Source organism: Xyrauchen texanus, chromosome 2, assembly GCF_025860055.1.
Source record: "Xyrauchen texanus isolate HMW12.3.18 chromosome 2, RBS_HiC_50CHRs, whole genome shotgun sequence".
NCBI classification, from domain to species: domain Eukaryota; kingdom Metazoa; phylum Chordata; class Actinopteri; order Cypriniformes; family Catostomidae; genus Xyrauchen; species Xyrauchen texanus.
The window spans coordinates 3,421,301-3,446,501 of record NC_068277.1 but is presented as its reverse complement, the minus strand read 5'-3'; the positions used below and the strand labels follow the sequence as shown (position 1 = coordinate 3,446,501).

The window sequence follows — 25,201 nt, the reverse complement described above, 5'->3', positions numbered from 1 at the left end:
ATCTAGTTATCTATCTGTCTGTATGTCTATCATCTATTTATCTATCTGTCTGTCTATCACTTATTTATCTATCTGTCTGTCTGTCTATCATCTAGTTATCTATCTGTCTGTATGTCTATCATCTATTTATCTGTCTGTCTATCAGTTATTTATCTATCTGTCTGTCTATCAAATATTTATCTATCTGTCTGTCTGTCTATCAAATATTTATCTATCTGTCTGTCTATCAGTTATTTATCTATCTGTCTGTCTATCAGTTATTTATCTATCTGTCTGTCTGTCTATCAAATATTTATCTATCTGTCTGTCTGTCTATCATCTATTTATCTATCTGTCTGTCTATCATCTATTTATCTATCTGTCTGTATGTCTATACAAATATTTATCTATCTGTCTGTCTATCATCTATTTATCTATCTGTCTGTCTATCATCTATTTATCTATCTGTCTGTCATCTTTTTATCTGTCTGTCTGTCGATCTATCTGTCTGTCTGTCTATCTATCTGTCGATAGATCTGTCTGTCTGTCTATTTATCTGTCTGTCGATATATCTGTCTGTCTGTCGATATATCTGTCTGTCTGTCTATCTGTGTGTTGATAGATCTGTCTGTCTGTCGATATATCTGTCTGTCTGTCTGTCAATATATCTGTCGATCTATCTATCTGTCTGTCTGTCGATATATCTGTCTATCTATCCATTCCAAGCCATCCCACATATAGTTTATGACAAAGTAAAACACACGTTATCATTTTTATTTCACTTTTATTCGATTGTTCATTAATCTCACAAATTCCTCAAAAAAAGTGTCCATTATAATAGTCCACTTACAGAGTCCAAAATAAGTGGAAAATTAAAGCAAATAAAGTAAATACACTCTCCTATGAAACCCATATTTTCATGACCAGTTAGCAAAGGTATATTATCATGTTCCACAGCATAACCGTTTTTACTCCCAACCTACTGGTTTTTATAAGATATTAAAATACTCACAAACATTTACCATTGTAGCCATAGTTTTCACCAATTATCACAGTTCCAACAGTGTATCAAAATAAATTAATATGGAAGCTCTTTCAAACAGGATAAGAATATGAAATTGGCAGCTAATACCACCAAGGGGTTAGCAAAACAAAGCATAACGTTTAAAAACTGTTTTCGTGAGGAAACAGCCCATTACTTGATGAGCTGACCGCCTGTCTGCTAATCTTCAACAACAATCCTATTGGAGAGCACAACATGTTGAGTTTACTATGATAAAATTGCTTTTGTTTTTTCATGACAGGTAGGTGTTAGTTTACAGCTTTCGCCATTCATTTGTATGGTATCAAGGACTGAAACTATTAGTCAACCTTATAGACAACGTCGACAATAAAAAATAGTCGACTATTCGTTTGATGTCATTTATCGTAACATCAGATCACATTAAACTCTAAATGAGAGCAGCACTACAGTTCGCACCTGACTGATGAGAGGAGGAATTACACAGATCACAGTCCAGATAAACTCGAAACTTTCCAAACAGCTTCAGCTGATGTACATCACAAATTATGAGGGAATTATAATGCAAAAATACAAAATAAGTAAATACAGAAGCACTCTCATTGTGGAATAAGCGGAGCTGGAGCTCTTTAAAGGAAACACCCTGGCGTTACATCTTTAATGCAGTTATATTTAATGCATTTACATTTATTCATTTGGCAGACGCTTTTATCCAAAGTGACTTGCAAAAGAGGAAAACACAACCGAATCCTCTTAAGGAGACAGTGGTACAAAAGTGCCATATTACAAAGTTTCACAAGCATCAGAATAGTATTCAAGACAGATTCAATTTGACAAGAATTTGTAATTAGTTTTTTAGTGACTGGTTAAGTGCTCATGGGAAAGATGTGTTTTTAGCTCCACGGATTGATTTGGGAAGGTCATTCCACCAACACGATACGATGAAGCCGAAAGTCCGAGAAAGTGTTTTGGTGCCTCTGTGTTGGTACAAGGTGGCGTTCCATAGCCGACCGCAGGCTTCTTGTGGGCGTGTAGCTCTGCATAAATCATTTTATGTATGTTGAAGTGGACCCAGTGACCGTTTTGTATGCAGGATCAGAGCCTTGAACTTGATACATGCATCAACCGGCAGCCAGTGGAGAGAGACAAAGAGTGGTGTAACATGCGCTCTCTTAGATGCGTAATAGCTTTATTAAAGTTCAAATAATAACTCTAAAACTGGCATTTTTCTGTGCGGTCAGTGCCTCTTCTATGAGTTGTGTGATTGTCCCGATCTAAGGGGAGATATTGAAACTACACTGGCTGATGCACACTCTGTCACTTATTAAATCATAAAATATGTCACTGTGTATTTTCTTAACATGAAGAAAATTGGCAATATGCAGTTTTATTAATAAGAGTTTGTTTTTTGTGAGTTAAAGATGGATTGAAGTGAACAGAAAGGTGAGAGTCTTCGCCCCATTATACACGGCAACAAAATAAGTTTATTATTCGTTTTCTTTTTGGCTTGTTTTCCAGTGTAAATATCTAAAACTCTTTTAAAACAATGTACATTTACTTTGGGATCTATACTGCAGAAGAAACTATTGTTATCTGAGAATGTTGAATATAATATTAAAAATACACATATTTTAAAATAATCTAAAAATCTTTTAAAAAAAAATAAAATATGCATTCACCTGAGAAGCAGCATATGAGATATTTAGACTTGCTTTAAGAGAATAGATCGTGAATACAAGTATATTTTGTCTTTACTGCACTCGCAGAAGTATAACCAAGTATAAAATACACTTACTGTATATTTAAGATACATTCTCTTAAAGCCTCCAGGTCATGCCAAGTCTTTGGTGGTCTTGCATGAACCGCGTGTTTGAGATCTCCCCAGAGTGGCTCGATGATATTAAGGTCAGGTGACTGTGATGGCCACTCCAGAACCTTCTTTCTGCTGTAACCACTGGAGGGTCAACTTGGCCTTGTGCTTAGGGTCATTGCCTTCCAAGAGCGTCCCATGCGCAGCTTTCGTGCAGAAGAATGCAAACTGTCTGCCAGTATTTTCTGATAACATGCTGCATTCATCATGCCATCGATTTTCACAAGATTCCCCGTGCCTTTAGAGCTCTCCCCCAAAAAAAACATCAGTGAGGCACCCCCATACTTCACAACAGGGATGGGATTCTTTTCACTATAGGCCTTGTTGACCCCTCTCCAAATGTAGTGCTTATGGTTGTGACCATAAAGCTCCATTTTGGTCTCGTCACTCCAAATTACAGCGTGGCAGAAGCTGTGAGGCGTGTCAAGGTGTTGTCGGCAGGAGATCTTTTTAGATCATTTCCCATCTTTATAAAGATCCATTACCTTGTTATGTAGGTGTTTTGACAGTTCATTTCTGCTCCCCATGACTCAGTGCTAACAAACTCATTGACTATTTATACACAGACACTAATTGCGATTTAAAAAGCCACAGGTGTGTGAAATGAACCTTTAATTGCCATTTAAACCAGAGTGTGTCACCTTGTGTGTCTGTAACAAGGCCAAACATTCAAGGGTATGTAAACTTTTGATCAGGGCCATTTGGGTGATTTCTGATATAGTTATGATTTAAAAAGGAGCCAAACAACTATGTGATGATAAATGGCTTCATATGATCACTATCCTTAAATAAAATCCATATTTTCAAAATCAATGCCAAAATTTCACAATTTCTGCCAGGGTACGCAAACTTTTGAGCATAACTGTATATGTTGCTTTTCAAGTAAATGTATCATGTTTTAAGGATTTTTAGACGATTTTAAATGGAAAACAAGACAAAAACAATTGATAATATGATTTTTTTGCACTAAATTTCGTTCCAGAATTAAACTTGATAAAAGATTTTCCCCTTTAATTCAGTGAATGTTATTTAGAGGTATTTTTAAAAGATGATTTTGTCCTTATTGTTAGTAAGCACATTTAATACAACCTTTTAAGTCGGGCACAAGCTAAATAATCGGCTAAGAGCGGATGATTAATTGTTGCAATAATCGCCGAATAATCGTTCTAATCATTAGATTAATCGATTATCAAAATAATCGTTAGTTGCAGTCCTATTGGTATCGTAACACTCTGAACTCGGTTCATTGACCCCAGGATCATTATATGACGGGCTTAGAAGACTTACGTCATCCTAGTTGACCGTTACACTCTCTCCTATGGTAAAGCCAGTTACCATGTTTAGTCACTGTCATTTTGGCTATAAACTATAGCTATGATAATCTTCAAGAGAGCTGCACAGATTACACCCTTGTTCAAAAAATACAAAAAACTGCCAATATGACAGTGACTAAACGTGGTAACTTGATATAAAAATGTTTAGCTTAAGAGATTATTTTCTTCTCTCACTCACTTGCTACACACACACACACACACACACACACACACACACACACACACACACACACACACACACACACACACAAAGTTGTGCTTGTGGCTCGAAACATACTCTATGCAAGTAAATGAACGCAAACGCTTCTAGCTGCGGCAAGCAGGGCTGTCATTTTCTGCATATCGCGGCACAAATTTGTGGTCCGTTATGCATAACGCATCGGCACATTTTAGCTTATCGCGGCCCACCGCTCAGTTCTCCCGATGGCCAATCCGCCCCTGATCGGCCCCAAAGAGCATCGGCCCACCGGGAAAATGCCCGGTATTCCAGATTACCAGTCCAGCCCTGGCGGCAAGCAATTTTGTGCATCGCTGCATTAATAACACCACACATGTACGCATTACATTCTCAGCGTTTGATGAAAGAGGCGCTAAAAGCGAGCATTAGCATAAACTACTTCTATAGTCAGGTTTCTATTTGAGATTTTGGCTAAGCAATTTAGTTTACTGTCAACATGTTTACAGCTAGCAATGCGAATAATAACACATGCAGTTTAACTGCACAAACAGTGTTGGGTGTAATCTGATTACAAAGTAATCCGTTACTGTAATATAATTACTTTTAAGTCAAAAGTACTTAATGCATTACAATTACAATTATTTTAATCGGATTACAGTTACAGGTTTCAATCAAGTTAATTACATTTATGTGCATTACTTGAGTTACACATTTTTCTAAAATATTATTATTTATGTAGAATACATTTAAAACATGGATTATGTTAATTTGTACATCTGTTTGTTTCTGTGACCGCTAAAGGGACATGGTTAATAAAAAAGGAGAAATTCATTGTACGTAAAAAACAAACAAACTAAAGTAACTTTTAGAGGATTACTATTTTTGAGTAACTTGCCCAACACTGTACTACCATTGTAACACATTAAAGGCGAAGTGTGTAATTCAGCGGCACTAATATCGGCAAATAAAATAAAGAAAATAATGATCACAAACACTTCTCCGCACTGGTCAGGTCTGCGTCTACGTACTTGCGTGAAGTATGTTTCTGGCTAACACGCTCTTGCACATACACCCTGTGAAAGTCTGTCACTTGAATCCGACAATGTACAATGTTCAGATACATAATTAGGTTATTTAAAAAGTTATGAAACGTTTTAAATATTCATTAAATATTCAAACGCAATCCTCACTGCTTTTGTTTCTTAGTATTAGTCTGTGCATTTAAACATAACGGTTTTAGCACTGATTTGAGGTCTGTTCCTGATCGCTTCCAGTTTATAAGCGTTTGACGTGCACGTCAGATTTTGTGTATCGTTATTTCGCAAACCTTATTCTGGACCTAAAATGTATGTTGCTTCAGGCGAGTGTGCTTTGCTCCAGGTTACAAACTAATTGCGCGTTTGCTAGTTTAGTTTTCAGTTTACCGTTATACTAGCATACGTCACACACAACCGTCTCTATCTGTCTCTCTCCAGCATTCCTATATTTCTATGTGACAGTGGTTGAGTTTTGTCCTCTGATCGCACACCAGGCCATAAAGACGTCCCTGCAGATGACAACAGAACAATAATCAACAAAAAAGCAAATGTACACAGAGCAGATATGGTCCTGAGTGTGTGTGTGTTATACCTGCAGTGTGTGGCCACACACTCATTGCTGCAGTATTCTCTGTCCCAGTCTTTACTCTCTATAGGAGGGTTGTTGCAGCCGGCGCGCACACACACACTGGGGGCATCTGATGGGGTCACGTCTGGAGCCGGACAAACATTCAGTTCCACCTCCATCTGAAAGAGAAATAAACAGGATTGAAAACCTGAAAAAAAAAAAAATCACGATGTTCGTTTCTGTTAATGGCTACAGCACTACGAAAAACGACTTCTTTACCCATCAAAACGAAGTGTAAAATGTTGGACACCTTATGCACTAGCGACTTAAGTAGCAGATGGGGCAGACTTACCAGGTTATTTACAAAGCAAATGTAAATAATGGAGAATGTAGCAACTTGTGAAACTGAAGTGAAGACAGCACTTTACAAATATAAGCTGAATGCTTTAGCATCACCTCATGCTGTGTCAAAAGTGTTGAACTGAGGTTGGCTAACGCACTAAAGCTAGCGGCAACACATTGCATACATCTGACACATCACTCCCGCCAGCTGTTATACGGCGAATGGTGTCGTGTAGTAAAATAAGTGCTCCATTTATACCAATAATACAGTGATCAGTGTAATCTGACTCACAAATAAACATCGTCATTAATACAGTTTAGCACTACTATTAAATTAAAACGTTACTCGCTAGTGACTGCTAACTTCATAAGGAACTGCACTATTATACATTAGTGTAACTGTAAGTAAGGCTGGGTGATAAAATGATGTCACTATTCATCGTGCTAAAAATTCCAAGATATCGATGATAAGCTTTTGAGAAATTTTCGATATTTAGTCTGTGTTGTACATCTGGACAACGCAAGAAGTCCAGCTGTCTCAGACTGTATGAAGATGCTAATGCTAGCAGCCTTGCTAACGATTAGGCTACGGCAGTCACTGTGGTCCAGGTCCCGGATTGATTCCAGCTGGACCACAAGACATGACGATAACTTGGATATTTAAAAAAAACTTGCAAATGTGATATTGCGATATGTGCAATATTGTGATAAATATCGATATAGGCCGATATGAAAAAGTATGTAGTGATAATATTTTTGGCCATATCGTAACCCCTAACTGTAACAATGAAAGATGAAATCCTCCATAATGTGAGCTATTAAACTCAAAGACATACACGCTTTAAAACGTTACCGGGAATCGATAAATGTCTGCAACATAATAGATGATTTAAGTCAAATTGAAAGGTTAATAACCCTCGTTCATGTAAGTGACACGAGCGATCAAAAAGAAAGACAATCAAACTGTTTATTAACCTCCTGAGATCCAAGCGTGATTGCTGTGTACTTTTTACATTTCACTTTTTGATTTGTAACTAGTAGCACCAGATAAACAAACAAACAAACAAACTTCTAGAGCAAATAGTTTTACTAATAATGGATGTCCTCATATGTGGCCAGCGGGATTAATTTGTACAATTTTAAGTAATACCAAATACTATTTTATCAAATAGTTTATGATGTTTCAGCAGTGTTAATTATTCATGTTATGATCACATCATAAATGATCATAATTAATTATAATTCAAAGTAACGTCCAGCATCATCCAATCACTGTCAATCATGTTCAAATAAAGTGATCCATTATAAATGTTGAATCTATGTACTGATGATCATCGCCCCATGTGTGTCAAACATGTTGAGTGATCCAAACATCATCTGCAGCCTGAAACTGAACTTTTGATCAGATTTTAGGAGTGAACGCACTTAACTGCATAGAGAGCTATAGGATGCTCCCTTGTAGGGCTGGGCGATAAAACGATATCGATATTTATCACGATAAAGAAAATGAACGATAAGCTTTTGAGGAATTTTCTATATTTACTGCGTGTTGCTAAAACACAAGCAGTTCGGCTTTCTCAGGCTGTGTTTCCACTGGGGCGGATGAAATCCACTAAAAGGCGCTCACAGCGCTAGGAGAGATCTCGCTCCACACCGCTGCTAATCCTACGATCCACCTTGCGAGCGTGACGCTCGCTTTCATTGGAATGAATTGAAAATGCTCTCAGCTTCGCTCACAACGCTCCAGTGGTAACGTAGGGTCAGACTGGATGAATTTGCAAATGCTAGCTGCCTTGCTAACAATTAGGCTACATCGGACACCGGATTGATTCCATCCGCACCGCAAGACTTCATGACAACGGTTGCGTCTCATCGTCTCTAGTGAAGTGACAGAACAACAGTGATGTGGACAACAGTTCTGATCTTTCTGCGCTGTAATCTTGAATATTGTTCTCTAGCACCAAACATGCATCATTTCTGCCCTGTCCCGCTCCACACGCGTCGCCCATTTTCCCTGCATGTGTGTAGACATGAAGCGCCGCACGAGTTAACGTGGTTTCAAAGCACCTTTTAGACCAAAACGTTTTTCCCTTCTAAATGTATCTTTATTAATCAGCGTGTTACGAGCCTTTAATAATAAACAAATCGAACAAACAAAACGATTTCTGTTCTAATTTTGTGATCGATTAATGAGATGTCTGGAATGGAAAAGGAAAGACTAAAATTACTAGTTGGTCGACGAGTCTCTCACTTTAATGAAAATATACAAATGTTTTCTAAATGTTCTCTCGGGACACCCCTGAACCCACATTCAGTATTTAATTTTCAATTGATAAACGGTAAAATTGGTAAAAGATCCCGCAGACCCGGCTGCTTTGGCCATCTCTGGACCCCCTGTGTGGTTTTGTAGAGACTATTTTGACTGTTTAGAATATATTTTTTCTTCTTTTCTTTCGATATCGAACAATATGAAAAAGTTTATCGTGATAACATATCGCCCAGCCCTACTCCCTTGCTCTCTATTTAGTGCATGACTTAACCTCCAGTGTGCTGTCTGTCTGCACTGGTCTCAGAATAGTTATAGGAGAGCTATAGGATGCTCCCTTGCTCCCTATTTAGTGCATGACTTAACCTCCCTCCAGTGTGCTGTCTGTCTGCACTGGTCTCAGAACAGTTATAGGAGAGCTATAGGATGCTCCCTTGCTCCCTATTTAGTGCATGACTTAACCTCCAGTGTGCTGTCTGTCTGTCTGTACTTTTTTTAATTATTTAATTTCTATAACAGCTTTTACTTCAACAAAAAAGTCAAAAGTTTCTTCTTTCAAATTAGGCCTGTATTCCAAAGCATTCATGAATAACAAGCATTTAAGTTCAGTTAATATACACAAAAAAGGACATGACATTTAACAGGTTAAAACACAAGTGAATCGATCAAAAAGGCTCAGAAATTAGTCTCAAACCCAAGAGTCATTTGTTTGAATCAGCTTAAAGACTCACTCAATGACTGAATCAGTCGAAGTGGGTCTTTATTTACTCAGTGAACAGTAAGTCATTCTTTTCATCATCTTTAATGTCCAACATTTATGATATTTTGGAGCTTTTTGTCCTTTTTGGAGCTTGACAGATTTGGTCACTTTGAATTGTCGCATCTTTATATGCACCTTATGTGTTCCACAGAAGACAAAATGTCCTACAGGTTTGAAATAATATGAGGGTGAGTAAATGATGACAGAATTGTATTTCTTTAAGAATACTCACCGCCTCTTCTCCTTCAGTGACTTCTTCCGTTACCGATGGCGACAGGGCGGCCACAATGGTGTGAGGTTGCGTGACCTCAGTAGAGGATTTGACCGGCGCCACAGCAGCAGTCGTCAATATTATCGGGGCACTCAAATCCGTTTGCATGGGGGCGGGGACTATCTTGATTTGCAGAGGTGGCGGTGCCATAGCGACAACTTGTCCCACGACGGCACCTCCGCGCGGCTTCGCCTGGAGAGGGGGCGGGGCTGTGGAATGGACCATCTGCTGCAGGCGGGGGGGTGGGGGCGTGTTCTGCATCTGTTGAAGGGGCGGAGGCTGGCGGGCGGTGGAGGCCGCCGTGGAGGTTGCAGAGGCGGACGACTGCGCATGCTGCTTTGGAAGGATGATCTTCGTAACGATGGGCGGGGCAGAAGCAGCAGGTGGTGGGGCAGGAGCGCTCGTAGCTGGTTTGTGTGCCCCCGTGCGTGAGCGCGTGGTGACTTGCGGCAGGTCTAATATGATGTTGGATGTGCAGATATTGGTGATCGTGTTGTTGTCCGGTGCATGCAGCGGGATGCGTGACGAGCGTGTCGGGGTGGCGGCCGGTGTGGGGTCAGGTTTTGGGGGAACCGCAGGTTCAGGGGCTGGAGGTGGCGATGGTGCGGTGTCCAACACTTCAATGGTCGGCTGCAGCACAAAATTAAATATATGAAATTAAAAAAACATATTATATCAAGCTAAAATTCTTCTTAAAAAAGGACGTTAAAAATGTAGTAAATATTTGTTACAACTAGTAAATACGAAGATTAAATGCAATGAATATAATATGTTTAACTCTGTTTACAGCTGGTTTTAAAATCCATCTCAGGTGATTTGTTCAAAAGCAGACAACACTTAATTCAGGCTTAAATACTCACCATCATGCCGTTACTAACCTGTGATATTCACTTTTCTATGGAACATTAAAGGATAATTTTTTCACAATTACATTTAAACTCAAAAACGTCAATGGGTGATGCGTGTGTCGTTACCACACTAAATGGAGGGAAAGGAGGGCTTTGTCATATGGGACACATTTCAGTGAATAATGATGTAAATTCCAGTCTGTTTTTCACACAAATCTTTTATACAACTGCAGATGACTTGGAATGTAGCAGACAAGGCATATTATTTACTTTAATAATAGTTTTATGGTGTTTTTTTTTCGATAGACGTGGTCACTATGAACTGTCATTACATTATGAGTTGTAAAAACTCATTATGAGTTCTCCTTTATTTTCCACACTAACAGAACACTGGTTTGGAACAACACAAGGGTGAGTAAATAATGACAGATGTCATTTTTGGGGTGAACTTTCCCTTTAATACCAGGTGTAAACAGGGCCACTTCATGTGCCTGACCGACATGTTAAAAGTGATATAACTGGGTGACTGTATCTCACCTGAGACAGCTGACTGGCTCTGTACACTGCCAGTGCTTTGAGATACTCCTTCTTAGCAGCTTCTGTCTTCCTCTTGTACACCTAATGAAGTAAAATACAAATTATCATTGTGTTTATCTACATCATCTGCCACTTCTTTTTGGAAAACTGTGAAATACAAACACTACAGCTTAGGACCATTGTTATGTAAGTTACTCAAAATAAGTAACCCACTACAAATGACTAATTACGTCTTTAAAAAAGTAATCAGATTACTTTACTGATTACTTCACTGAAAAAGTAATCACATCACTAATTATTTTACTTTAAAAGGACTTACTGAAAAAGTTTTTGGTTTTCCGCTTAAGTTCATAAATGGAATGAATGGTCGCGCACCCTTCAGCGTCACAGAAACGCTAACAGACGAATATAAATATATCATACATATTACTTTAGTGCAAGTAATGTACTTAGAAGTAAATACTTTAACTGAAAGTCAGCAACTGTAAACAGATTACAAGAATTTTAAATGCAATATGTTCCACTACTATTTTTAACTAAAACGTATTTAGGACGAATGACTTTGTAATCGGCTACTCTCAACACTCTTTAGGACTAGGCATTGTATTTTAATTCATAAGCTCTTGATTTGATTTCTTTACTGGATATATTTCAGTTATGATGTCCATTTTGCTTATATATGATTATGTTAAGTTAGTCAGTAATTGAGTTTATGCCATGGCAATTTTCATGGTCGAAAAATAAGTTAAAAGGTAGAGTAATAAAAAAACATATAAAGTTTTTAAAACGTATTAAAACTGATTCAGGAGTTGAAGAGTCATTGTGTTCAAAAGTATTTGCGGAGTAAAATCATTTCCTAAAAGTAAACAATCCAATAGAATATGCTTTACTATTCTGACATGAGGTTCATAATGGTGGATCTTCATCTGATATTAAAAACGTATGCGTGAGTCTGTAATGTCCTATTCGGCAGCGGGTGAAAATGATCTGATTATTGAGATTAAAGATCCGTCTTTTGCCCACTACAGGATTTATGTCATGCAATATGTTTGTAATGCATTGATCCCAATCGGTTTGCCATTTGTTGAGGTGGTATGGAGCATTTTTAAGATAGAAAGTGCGACATTAGCAGCAGAGTCTGCTTGTTCCTTGCCAAGGACTCCACAATGGCCGTTACCCAGCAAAAGTAATCATTGAAATTCTGTGCCTCTAGAGTTGACAATTTGGTTAAAATCTTCACAAGAGCTGGATGGTCATTTTTGAGTGATGCAAGTGCTTGAAGACAATAATCTGTAATTATTAAGAAACGCTTGATGTGATCCAGTGCTAGAATAGTGCTGGTCTCAGCAGTCAAAATGTAACTCTGATTGGGGATTCTTATTCCACTTTTTTGGTGATTGATCACAAATGTAGCTGACACATGATCTCCAGACTTTGATCCATCTGTATATATACACACACACAAGTGTGTGTGATGGAAACATCTCTTTGATATCCAGGAGTTCCTGAAGGTATTCATTTGGATGCGTTTCCGATTTTTTGTTTCTTGTTATTTTTTTTGAGATTCCAGTGCAGGATACTGCCGAAGTATGTCTGTTCCAGTATGCTTAAGTCAACTTTTATGCTTTCTAGATGGGATTTAATCTGTAGACCAGATGGCTGGGTATGTCTTGGTTTTCTTGGTATTGGAGTAAGAAGATAGCATGACATGCTGGGTTTTCTTTGTTGGTCTTTCCTTTTGTTATGTATTGCAGGGCTAATTTGAGACACCTGTTCACTAGAGAACGTTCATTAGCCTCTACGTATAGACTTTAAATTGGTGATGTTTTGAAGACCCCCAGTGCCAGACGTATGCCTTGATGGTGAACTGTGGCCAAAAGTCAGATATACTATTTCTGGCTGAGCCATACAGCTCACTTCCATAGTCCAAGCGTGATCTAATCAGCGTTCGGTAAAGGTTTAGAAGAAAGCCATCGCTTTAAAACATTTGTCTTGTGAGGGATAAAAGACAATTTATTGTCCAATGTTATTCCAAGGAATTTGGTCTCCAGAGAGCTTTGATAGGATTGCCATCCATCAATATCTCTGGGTCATGATGAAGAAAGCAAAACTGGCAAAAGACTGTGTCCCATTGGTCCCAGACCAGGCCTGGACCCTATTGACTGTCAGCTGGATTTCCCATTCAATACCGTTCATGAATTTGCCTCTGTAGCAAATACAAATGTCGTCTACATCAAGGCTGCAATGAATGTTTGATCTTGAGACTTTTGTGACGCTGTTTATTTTGGTACTGATTATGTGATGATGATGCCTCTTTGAGGTACTCCTAACTCTTGTCTGTGTGGGTCGGATAGGGTATTACCTACCCTGACTTTAAAATGTCTTTTGGATAAAAAGTTGGCAACAAAAATGGGTAGACATCCTCTAAAGCCAAGTTGATGCAGATCCTTTCAAATATCGTCCTTTCAAATGGTGTCGTAAACTTTCTCCAAGTCAAAGAAGACAGCAACAGCATATTCCGATAAAAACATCACATACATAACTTTCAATGTTATTGAGGTGTGATGAGGTGATCTATAGAGCTTCTTTCTTTCCTAAATCCACCTTGAGCATTACTTGTTGAGATGTTGAGAAACAAGTCGTTCATTAGCCATACTGGCTAATGAACAACTCGTAAGGGATATAGGTCGGTAGTTGAAAGGTTCGTTATGATCCTTTCCTGCCTTTGGAATAGGAATAATTTCCGCTTCTTTCCAAGAATATGAAGTGTCCCCTGATACCCAGATGGAGTTTTTAAAAGGACGGAGAGGATAGTGCGAGGCTGATTCGTTTTAAATTGATAGTGAGTATTGTCGGGTCCAGTTGCAGTATCATGTGATCTGCTTATGGCCCGCAATAACTCTTCCATAGTGAAAGGTTGTTTGTAAAGTTTCCAATTTTTGGATGAAAAGTTAACATCTTGCTTTTCTTCCTGTGCCTGAATTGTTTGAAAGCCAGGAAGGCCGTTCTTTTAAAAGTTTTCCGCAATTTCTTGTTTTGAAGTTAAGACTTGAGTCTTGATGTTTAATATGTTGAATTTGAGGTTCACCGTTCTGGCTCTTCATTCTTCGATTCAGATTCCAAACCTTTTTTGTTGGATATTGTTTATGTCAAATTGGATACAAATCGTCTCCAATTTTGTTTCTTCACCTAATGTATTACTCTACGTGCTTGTGCTCTATTTATTTTGACATTGATGAGGGGTTTCCGTTGATGGATTTCCATTTTCCGTTTGCATTTGGTGAAGCTTTTGGAATGGTATGGTTAGCTTCTGTTTTTTTGTGCATCTTATACTAAATGGTTTAAAAAAAATTCAGACAAAATGTAACATAAAACAAAGGCAATCTGAGTAAACACAAAATAAAGTTTTTAAATGATAATGTTATTTATTGAAGCAAAAAAGTTCATCCAATACCAACTGGGCCTGAGTGGAAAAAGTATTTTTACATTTACATTTAATATGTTCATGTACATTCACGCATTTGGCAGACGCTTTTATCCAAAGTGAAATACAGAGCCCTTATTACAGGGACAATCCCCCCAGAGCAACCTGGAGTTAAGTGCCTTACTCAAGGACACAATGCTGGTGACTGTGGGGTTTGAACCAGTGTCCTTCTGATTACCAGATTACCAGCTATGTGCTTAGACCACTACACCACCACCACATTTTGCCTCCTTAGTTACTAAATCCCCAAATCTATGAAAGTGGATATTCATAATGGGGTTCAGCTGGACTAGACACACACAGACCTGATTACTTTTCAGCAGCATGAAGTCGGCTAAAAGGTCTCATCCAGTAGCACACTATGCCAAGGTCGAAAGAAATTCCAGAAATTATGAGGAAAAAGGTGATTGAAATTCATCAGTCTGGGAAGGGTTACAAAGCTATTTCAAAGGCTCTGGGACTCCAAAGAACCACAGTGAGAGCCATTATATCCATATGGAGAAAACTTGGCACAGTAGTGAACCTTACCAGAAGTAGCCGACCTTACAAAATTCCTCCAAGAGCATAGCGATGACTCCAAGGAACTGCAGGCCTCTCTTGCATCAATAAATGTCACTGTTCATGAATCCACTATCAGAAAGACACCATCCATGAAATGCCATCCATGATGATCCTCAGAGCTTTTGGGAGAATGTTCTGTCGACTGATGAGTCGAAAGTGGAACTGTTTGGAAGACAGGGGTCCCGTTACAACACAGAATTCCTCAAAAAAAAACATAATATCTACAGTCCAGCATGGTGGTGATAGTGTGATGGTGTGGGGGTGATTTGCTGCTTCAAGGCGACTTGCAATAATTGAGGGAAACATGAATTCTGCTCTCTAGCACAAAATCCTAAAAGAGAACGTCCCGTCATCAGTCCGTGAGTTGAAGCTCAAGCACAACTGGATTATGCAGCATAGGAGTAAGTCCACCTGTGAATGGCTCAAAAGAAGCTACATTTATGTTTTGGAGTGGCCTAGTCAAAGTCCTGACTTGAACCCGATTGAGATGCTGTGGCAGGACCTTAAACGGGCAGTTCATGCTCGAAAAACCTCCAATGTGGCTGAACTTAAGCAGTTCTGCAAAGAAGAATGGGCCAAATTATCGGAAGCGTTTGGTTGCAGTTGTTGCTGCTAAAGGTGGCACAACCAGCTATTAAGGTTAAGGGGGCAGTTAGTTCTTCACATGGGTAATATAGGCGTTGTATACATTTTTTTGCTTCAATAAAACAAATTATATATATATATATTTTGTATTTTGTGTTTCCTCAAGTTGCCTTTGTTTTATGTTATATCTTGTTTGAAATCTCAAACAATTTAGTTGTAAAAATACACAAAATCAGGAAGGGGGCAAACACTTTTTCACAGCGCTGTATATGGATCTGTAAAGAGCTAAACCGGTACGGTCTCTTTAAGAAAGCATCAGTTCAAGTTGAATGACTTCTTTAGTGCTTCCGTGCTATGTGTGATTACAATTAAATGTTTCTATTTGTGATGTTTTTGATCAACAACTGACTATAAAGACCAGAGAAGATATTAAAAGAGACATTACTCAACCACTGAGAGAGGAATCTCAACACTTACCAGCTAGTGATCTCAAACCTGGTAAAATAATGATAGTATACCATTATACTAGCACATATTTAATGAAGAACAATTCAGATGTATTGACCTGTTTCTGCTCCTCTCCCAAACTGTCCCACATGGAGGCAACAATCTTAGACACCTCTCCAAACGTGGCGTTGGGATTCTGGCCCTTGATAGCAGCCTGCGTATCTCTGAAGAACATCGCGTATGCTGACACGGGTTTCTGCGGCTCGTTCGGATCTTTCTTCTTCTTGCCTTTCTTCCCGCCACCACCGCCTGCTTTCCGTTGAGGGGCGACGGATGCTGCAGGAGCGGCGGGCTGAACGGAGAGAGACGGCGAGAGAGAGATGACACCAGATGACACAGACAGCGACACGGGAGAATCCACCAGCACAGTCTTCTGAGCCAGAGAGAAAACACGAATGGGAGAACAAAAGAGTGGGAACAAGCCAGATCAATTCTGATCGATATCGCTATTGAAATATACTTTTTTAATTGGGGTCACAAACAGGTTACAGAATAGCATTTTTATCTGATTTTAAAGGGGTCATGACATGGGTTTTTTTATTGTATTATTATGTTCCCTTAGGTGCAATTATAGTATTAATATATTTTTTTTTAAGAAAAACTTAAACTTTTTTGACCTTTTCCCACCCTGTTTCTCATCCTCTGATTCAAACAGTCTGTTTTGGGGGCGTTTTCCATTTAAGACTTCAGTGTTAACGCCCACTGTTATGATTGGCTAACGTCAGTGCCTATGTATCAATTATTGACGCTCCAGCCAGAACAATATGCAAGTAAACTAAGTAAAAACACTGTGATTATTCATAATGAATGAAATTGCGCTTTAAAAAGTAGTTTAAAGTTTAAAATAGATTACTTACAGTTTGCGTCGTCGTTGTTCCCAGAATAGTCGGCACGGACTTATCTTTGAGCAACAGTTTTCTGGCAAAGCCAGCATCATATTGAGATTTGTTCTCAAAACAGTCATCCTTAAAATGTACAGAACAAACGCTTAAGTTAACACTGCCGTGACTGGGACGTCCGCAAAAAATAAACTGCATCCATTTTTCCCTGACGCCTGGATCTTTCGGCAGCTTATTCAGAGGTTTTGTTTGACCACAGCCAGGAACAGCACATCTGTGTGGCATCGTAATTTTTCCTGTGCACAAGTAGTCTCTGTCAGAGCTCGCTGTCCATCGACTGAACACTTGTGAGGCGCACGGCGATACGAAATGAGCGTAGTTGTCTTGCGCTTAAATCGTAGTTATCTTGTGCTGGAGGCGGTCATATGCAAACGCTGTTACGTCACTTCTAACCGTCACGTCACTTCTAACCATGAATCCAGAACCAGCTGTATTTTGAGCTTGATTAAATAAATGATTCGTTTAGAATGGGGAGGACGTCTTAAAATATTAAACTTGCAGGACGTTTTAATGATACAAAGACCTCTTATATACCAAAAGATCAAGGCAAATTTGGTTTCTCATGTCATGACCCCTTTAAGGAGCAAAAATGAAAAATGACTACTAACACAAATAGTGCATAATGTCATCAATAAAATGAAGCAATAAACAAACAAAAAAACCCACCTGTCTGAAATCGTCCATGTCGTCGTCATGCAGCGAATCTGACAGCGAGCCAGTGGTGGACAGCGGCTGGTTAGGTGACTGCGAGCGAGGCAGGATAGCACCGCCACCCAGACTCAGTCCAAGCTGGGCGCTGAGTTCTGATTGGTCAATAGTGGTCAGCTGATTGTGCCCCAATAGGGCGTGGTCACTCAGAGGAACATCAATGGTCATTGGGGAGGAGCTGCTAAACTGCGAACCAATGGGATGGCCAAGATCCTGCAATAAAATATTTAATTATATCATAAATCATGCTTTTTGAAAAATTTAAATTCAGTCATTGTTTACTCACCCCTGTGTTGTTATAACCCCATATGACTTTCGTTCTTTTTCTTAACACAAAGGGAGAAATTGTGAAAATTCTCCCCTTTTTCTCCCAATTTGGAACGCCCAATTCCCATTGTGCTCTAAGTCCTCGTGGTGGCGTAATGACTCAATCCAGGTGGCGGAGGACGAATCTCAGTTGCCTCCGCGTCTGAGACCATCAATCCGCGCATCTTATCACGTGACTTGTTGAACGCGTTACCACGGAGAAATAGCGTGAGTGGAGGCTCACGCCATCCACCGCGGCATCTACGCACAACTCACCACACGCCCCACCGAGAGCGAGAACCACATTATTGTGACCACAAGGAGGTTACCCCATGTGACTCTACCCTCCCAAGCAACCAGGCCAATTTGGTTACTTAGGAGACCTGACTGGAGTCACTCAAACTCCACACGTCGCAAACTCCAGTGGTGGTAGCCAGCGTCTTTTACTGCTGAGCTACCCAGGCCCCCCAGCAAGCACCCATCTTTAACATTAAGAAGGAATTGATTTAGAAATAGGTTTGAGATAGTAATGTGTCAAAACAGGCTGATATACTACCAACTACTTTTAACCAGTTATAAAAATGCCCTGCTCTTTAAAAGATGGATTACTGCTGAGTCGTACCATTCCCAGTGTAGACCCGAGCATCGGTCCGCCACCCTGTTGACTCAGACTCAGGTGCTCCAGACCCTGTGAGGGCGCGTTCACATACGTCGAAGCAAACGACGGATCGTTCCCACCAACCACAGCATTCCCCGGAACGCCCGAGGCAGGTCCAGTGTCACCCAATTCGCCAAAGTGAGACACGACATCCGAGACGCTGAGGGCGGAGTCAGGGTCAAGGGAGATGGGCGGGATCTCAAACTCCTCATCACCCAAACTGGGCGTGTGAAACGTCTAGAGAGACGGAGATAATTGTGAACATAGAAACTGTTATTCAGCTTGAAATGAAAAAGATCAAAAAGCAACTAGAAGGACTACAAATTCAGACTTGAAAATAAACATTTTTGTACGTGATAATTTATTTAAGTGCTTTAAAACAAAAACGAGCTGCACATTGCTGCTTTTAAACCATTAGGTACATTTGGCCCTTACACTTCCAGTGCTGTAACCGTTTACATTGTTTTAGCTTTTCAAACTAAAGGAGCGAGTCTAAATTATTTTCTGCGGCAAGACAGATTAACTTGTTTTGAACCTGCTACATTGCTTTTAAAGCACTGGTCTAAAAAGTACATAATTAAAGCAGAATAAACATGCGGATACTGTTAACATTCAAAGTAGGGAAAGCTAAACACACAAAAACATGCGTGTTGACAGAGTATGTGGAGGGGCATTACCTCTGAAGATGACAGGAAGTGGTGACCCTCACCACTGATCGCCAGGTAGTTGTCATTGCCTCCTGGGAACTGGTCAAGACACACAAAAAAGTTTTGTTTGGCTTTATGACTTCTCCAATATGAAGCTTGTCTTTACAGTTGTCAGTTTGAAATGAATCAAAATCAATTTGCACCTTCAAACTTTCTTAACGTGTGCGTATCTGTCATATCTGTTAATCACGCTTAACCCTTATGCACTGTTCGGTCCAAAATCTATTTTATGGTTTCTTTTATCTGACGGGTACGAGACTTGGTGACATTTCGTCCATTTCATATCAGAATACACACAAAAAACTTGATTTGATCTAAATGGTAGAAGAAAAAAAAAAAAATCACACTTACATTTACATTTCATTTATCAGCACCTTTATAAGCACCGGCAATGGTTAGGCACTCAGGACAATGGTGGTGTGGGATCAAACCAGCAACCTTCTGATTAACAGCCTGTGCTTTAGCCACCACCACTTGACTGTTCGGTCAAAGTGACGATAGAAATGATAGTAAATGGTAAACATTTTTTTTTTGCATATTTAATTATATAAAATAAAAATAAAAAACAGTGCATAAAACACACCCAGAAACATGAAGGGGTGAGACTACCAATCATCACGAGTGCAGATATGTATATTGCATGTTTATCCACTGAATTATAAAATCAACAAACATGAAAGATTGTTGTTACATCTCTGATTATTGGAAACTAAACGTGTAATTGCACGATCTTGGAAAAAAGCAGAAAGTCCTGAAATGTCTCAATGGATGAACGGGATGACCTCATGCCTTAGAAAAGATTACCTATTTTATGACAAACAAACTTCACATATTTTGGTCCATCTGGAAAGTGTTTTATGATTTTTTAGAAAAGCTTGATGTACTTCTTTTATGGAATTGATAGGAAGTGAGAGTGCTTAAACCAATAGACTGTATTTGTATATGGAGATATTTTTTGTTCTTTTATCAAATTTGTTTTATTATTTATTCATTTATTTTTATTATTTTAATTTTTTTAAGTATTGTGTTTCTTTATCTGGTTGTAATGAAAAACTCAACTACTGTTTTCATTTGTAAATGTTGTTTGAAAAAAAAAAAAAATGTGCAAAACACATGCACACACGCACACACTCACACGCATGAACACACACACACGCATGCACACACACACACACAAACACACATTCATAAATACACAAATGCACAAACACACACACATGCACAAACACAAACACACAAATGCACAAACACACAAATGCACAAACACACACACATGCACAAACACACACATGCACAAACACACACACATGCACAAACACACACACATGCACAAACACAAACACACAAATGCACAAACACACACACATGCACAAACACACACACATGCACAAACACACACACATGCACAAACACAAACACACAAATGCACAAACACACACACATGCACAAACACACACATGCACAAACACAAACACACACATGCACAAACACACACATGCACAAACACACACATGCACAAACACAAACACACACATGCACAAACACAAACACACACATGCACAAACACACACACATGCACAAACACACACATGCACAAACACAAACACACACATGCACAAACACACACACATGCACAAACACACACACATGCACAAACACACACACATGCACAAACACACACATGCACAAACACACACACATGCACAAACACACACACATGCACAAACACACACATGCACAAACACAAACACACAAATGCACAAACACACACACATGCACAAACACACACACATGCACAAACACACACACATGCACAAACACACACACGCGCACAAACACACACACATGCACAAACACACACACGCGCACAAACACACACGCGCACAAACACACACACGCACACATTCATATACACACACGCACGCACACGCACACACACACACACATTCATATACACACACGCACGCACACACACACACACACGCACACATTCATATACACACACGCACGCGCACAAACACACTCACGCACACATTCATATACACACACGCACGCACACACACACACACACACACACACACACACACACACATAGCTTAAGTGGTCAGACTATAAAACAAATCTTGTCATTAATGTCAAAATCAAGTTGTCTAAATTATTACTTGAAATGTCAAGTTTTGGACTCATAACTGAAATATTTAAGTTCACTGCATTTCTTTTTCTTAAAAATCCATAGACTGAAGATTTGAAGTGTTAATAACTCAAATTGTTGAGTACAAAATTGAGGCTATGGGAAATACCCACAATCCCTTGCTGCTTGAATTATGTTTCCTTGGTCAGAGGGAACAGATTGGGGAATTTAAATAATTGTTATTAAGAATTCATAGATGTTTTAGCTCTTTTGTCGTATTATTTATGCTTTGTTGCAAATAATGTTTGGTGTGATGTCACCATTCGGGTGATCTGTGTCTCTTGGGTCAAGTTGGACCCTTTGCTCACACAATCTCAGTTCTCTTTGTGCATGTATGCATTTCTGTAAAGAATGATTTAATAACTGACCTAGAATCAGTTATTCTCTTTATTTGAACTGTTCTGTTGTTTGATCTAAAATTGAATCAATTCAATTAAAATGAACAAGAATATTTCAATTCAAATCTGAGTTAAGTCTACTTGCATGTAGTTACCTCAACTTAAATATTTAAGTTCATCTACTTGAAAACCAAGATAATTGAACTTAAATACTCAAGTTTTGGGAAACCCCATTACTCAGTGGAATTGAGGGAACGAGTTAACTCAATCAAATGAGAGCAATGAGCTTATGAGGGTTTTAGTGCAGCTCAAAGGGAACGTTTATATTCTTTGTAACATGTTCAGGGATGACTGTTATTATAATGTGGCATTATTGTAAAAACTGACAAAAAATAACCTCAAACAAACCAAACAAAATGCTAAACTTTGACAAAAGTAGTCTTTGATAAAGTTTAAATATGTATCTAAATGCAGAACTTGACAAAATCTAGAAGTCATCTTCTCTTCAACCAGGGATGAAGAAGCTCTCTGCAGCCACCTAGTGTTCATACTTGTAATTTCATCTGGATTTCATATATTTTATATATATAAATAATACATTTTCATATATAAAACTGGACACCACAGTTTGATTCTTGAGACTTTAAGCTTTCAAATGGTATATGATTTATGAGGATCGGTTCAGTATTGCACTCTTCATTTGTCTGGTCACTTTTGACCGGGAACAGCTGTAATGTGAATCAATAGTGGACAAAGCATAAGGGTAGACGGTTAGTGGTGACTAACAAAAAATAACAAAAGTTTCGGCATGTACCATGTATCAGTACCATGGTATTACCATTTGATACCATTGCACACAAGGTTCAGCATTAGACCAGTGAATTTAAATTGTTTTTCTAGTCATTTATAAATATATATTTGATTAAAATAAAAATTGAAAAAAAAAAAAATATATATATATATATATATAAATAATTTTAATAGAGATTGCACTGACAATTTCAAGCCGATTGTATATTTAAGAAATACAAAAACAATGGTAACACATCAAGTGTCATGAACTAACACTATTTATCTTTACTGCGTTTATTCATCTATATTAATGTTAAATTATAGTGAGAAAAATAGACAAATGTTCACCGTTAGTTCACAATGTGGTAACTAATTTAACTTATAATTTAAAAAATGTTTTAGTGTCTTGACATTAACCAATATTATTAAATGCTGAAACAAATATAGTTAATGCTATATATATCATAAATATAATATATAATGTAGTAAACTCAACTTAACGACCTTATGGCTAAGTGTTATCAAAATAACTAAAAACTAAAAATTAGAAAATATTCATATTAAAAACTCAACTAGAAACCGATGTGATCACTATAGAAATATTCATGATTTAACATTGTATTATTTCCATTTAATTATTCGTTTTTAAAAATGGACTGTTCTCAGAGAGGAATGTTTAACAAAATTATAAAACTAGAAATAAAAATAGATGAATTAATAAATATAAAATAATAATTAAATATAAAACAAAACAAAAATGCATGTAAATTAAAATAATAACAAAACATTATTATTATTATAATAATTATCCATGACTTCGTCTTTAATGAGGTCTGATCACCTTCTGAACGGCGTCAAATCCGTTAAACGCCTGATGATCCAAGAACTCCGCGTCACCGGGCTGCCCGGTTCCGTCCGATAGATCCGAGTAAAAATTCAGGTCCATGACGCATCTCAGGGTATCTGAAACCAAGACCTCCGGAACTCCCAAACGCAGTCTGGCGACACGTTTCGCGAACGCGCAGAAACTGAGCGATGTGACGTCACGAGGACGGAATCGGACACACGCGTCCGATCATACTGATCGACTTCAGGCCTGCCGCGCACTGCGGTACCGATCAGACGAATACAAATGTCCATCAAAACACCCCAAACTCTCATTAAACATGTATTAGAGGAAAATACACTTTCAAACAAAAATCACTCCCGTCCGATAATGCCGCTTTCCATCCGCAATCGATACGACAGCACATGGACAAATGCTGAGATTAACCGTTAATAACAATACCGTTCATCGGTACAGCCAATCAGCTGTTTTCACAAGGCGATCGCGACTGAAACGCGTCAGTGAGTATACGCGTTAAAACGCATTGTTTATCAGTCCAAAGGGGTCGCGACTTTCTGACTGACTTCAGCACCGCTCGCGTCGCGTCATCGAGCATGAACCATGGACCGGGGCGTGAGAGGGGGTGTGTCTGAACAATCAAATTAAACCAATCACGTTGCGTAGACGAATTTCTCTTTTACACATACTCAAATCAAAATGTCACGTATTTACACCACCAAAGTGAACGGAATACACCGGCATTATGCTTAAATTGATTAATTATTAAACAAAGAAAAGGTAGGTCACCACCACACGCGTTAATGGTTTGACCCATATGGCCTTTAGAAGATCACTCTACTGTATATTATTACAATGTAATTAACACTTAAGTGGCACTAAGTTCTTATAACAACACAAGACAGTGTATTTTAACTTATCTAAATGGGATTAAATGCTAAATATGAGTTCATTAAACAAATTACAACCAAAACAAACTATATTATCAACTGTAGTCCCCACTTTAGTCCCCAATGTAAACGCCGCATTTGTTTTGGTGTACATATATATATATATATATATATATAAATAAATATATATATGTTGTCAATTAGAGAAAAAATTAAAGCAGAGTGTTGGACTGGAATCATACTGGGAGAGTTTCGGGTTTTGTTTTGGATGTTTATACTGGACGGACGGGGCATGAAAGGGTTCTACACACATTAACTGTTACTTAACTACTTTTAACTTCTAACTTTTAACTGTGTCTTCTTACCTCCATACTCGCCCTGAAAACGACACGTTTTTTCTCTCAGTCCGATCAAAGCGATTCTGACGGGGAACATCCAAATATATCGCGGATTATGGCACCCACTCTTCCGGGTTGAGCGGTGGTGACGCAATAGCGAAGCCCAGCCTCTTGCGAAAACTTCCGGAAATCACCGATCCTTTCCGAAAGAAGACGATCGTTCTAAATGATTCATAAACAGAGGCGTTATGGCAGGGTTTAAGTGAATTTATGGGATCTCATTCTTCAAAATCTTTGTCATTTTAATTATCCTATTTTTATTTGTATTATAGTAGTGGCTAATACCACGTTACCACAGTTTTATTGTAACAGTTGTTAACTT

General features: G+C 38.6%; 1 protein-coding gene across 3 annotated transcripts; it reads right to left on the bottom strand.

Moving 5' to 3' along the window:
• Positions 1–753: 753 nt before the first annotated feature.
• LOC127617270 (TOX high mobility group box family member 4-like) lies at positions 754–24,960 on the bottom strand. Of its 3 annotated transcripts, none has more exons than XM_052089232.1 (9): positions 24,847–24,960; positions 19,397–19,465; positions 18,684–18,956; positions 17,714–17,968; positions 16,207–16,521; positions 11,012–11,092; positions 9,588–10,256; positions 6,012–6,166; positions 754–5,928 (listed from the first exon to the last, which is right to left on the bottom strand). In XM_052089232.1, the coding sequence occupies exons 1-9, from the start codon at positions 24,850–24,852 to the stop codon at positions 5,871–5,873; spliced, it is 1,881 nt and encodes a 626-aa protein (XP_051945192.1). In that variant the 5' UTR covers positions 24,853–24,960; the 3' UTR covers positions 754–5,870. The 3 variants fall into 3 exon arrangements, with proteins under 3 accessions (XP_051945192.1, XP_051945180.1, XP_051945186.1); XM_052089220.1 differs by lacking the exon at positions 24,847–24,960 and adding an exon at positions 23,589–24,358; XM_052089226.1 differs by lacking the exon at positions 24,847–24,960 and adding an exon at positions 23,589–24,355 and having other exon boundaries at positions 16,207–16,518.
• Between the last annotated feature and the right edge of the window lie 241 nt (positions 24,961–25,201).

Bases quoted from the DNA above. Each gene is read 5' to 3' on its own strand.
- LOC127617270 (XM_052089220.1), bottom strand. From the start codon at position 23,693: ATGGACCTGAATTTTTACTCGGATCTATCGGACGGAACCGGGCAGCCC. The intron at 19,466-23,588 runs GTGATCAGACCT...TGTCTTGACCAG, and splicing joins GATTTGACGCCGTTCAGAAG to TTCCCAGGAGGCAATGACAA. The intron at 16,522-17,713 runs GTGGGTTTTTTT...TCTCTGGCTCAG, and splicing joins ACATGGACGATTTCAGACAG to AAGACTGTGCTGGTGGATTC.